This window comes from Penaeus monodon, chromosome 22, assembly GCF_015228065.2.
Source record: "Penaeus monodon isolate SGIC_2016 chromosome 22, NSTDA_Pmon_1, whole genome shotgun sequence".
In the NCBI taxonomy this organism is placed as follows: domain Eukaryota; kingdom Metazoa; phylum Arthropoda; class Malacostraca; order Decapoda; family Penaeidae; genus Penaeus; species Penaeus monodon.
In genome coordinates, this window is record NC_051407.1 from 981,511 (window position 1) to 982,250 (window position 740).

The 740-nt window shown below is 59.2% G+C and overlaps 1 protein-coding gene across 1 annotated transcript in view; it reads left to right on the top strand.

Moving 5' to 3' along the window:
• The window catches only part of LOC119586803 (putative protein TPRXL), a gene marked incomplete in the record, with an annotated part of 18,930 nt that overhangs the window by 14,859 nt on the left and 3,331 nt on the right, over positions 1-740 (top strand). Inside the window, 1 exon segment of the mRNA XM_037935526.1 lies at positions 93-223. Coding sequence (XP_037791454.1) covers positions 93-223 — 131 coding nt within the window.

The following is a 740-nucleotide window of genomic DNA, read 5'->3' on the forward strand; positions in this document are numbered from 1 at the left end:
ATGAGTAGCGTGCTTTCCCCCCGAACTGCTGCTACTGCTTTCTCGCCCCTAATCAGAAGCCCAAAACTGAAATTAGCGTCGTCCCCATTCAGCGTGAACAGCGCCTTCACCACCCTGCGCACCCTCATCCCGACCGAACCCGCCGACCGCAAGCTCTCCAAGATCGAGACGCTCCGCCTCGCCTCCTCCTACATCAGCCACCTCGGCACGCAGCTCCTGGCAGGTGAGCGGAGGGGAGGGAGAGGGGACGGGGAGGGGAGGGGAGGGGGAGGGAAAAGGGGCGGGGTACAGGGATCAGGGAGGGAAGGATGGGGGAGGGAAGGGAAAGGAAAGGAGGGAGTGATAGTGAAGGAAGGGGGAGGGGTATATGGGAAGGGAAAGGGGGAGAGGGAAGGATGAGGGAGAGAAGGGAAGAGGGATCACGAAGGGAAGGATGGGGGAGGGAGGGGGAAGATGCGAGAGAAGGATGGTGGAAGGGGGTAAGTGAGGAGGGATAGGGAAAAATGGTGAGAGAGAAGAGAAAGGGGGAGAGGAAGTGAGGAAGGAAGGATGGTGGGTGAGGGAAATGGGGAGGAAAGGATCAGGAGAGGGGTTATGTGGGAGGGAGGGGAAAGGGGATATGGGAGGGAGGGATGGAGGAGGATAGAATGTGGGGAAGAAAGATGGGAGAGAAAAGGAGAAGATTGGGAAAGCAGACATGCGGGACGGAAGGATGGTGGAGGGAGAAAGGGGGAGAAGGG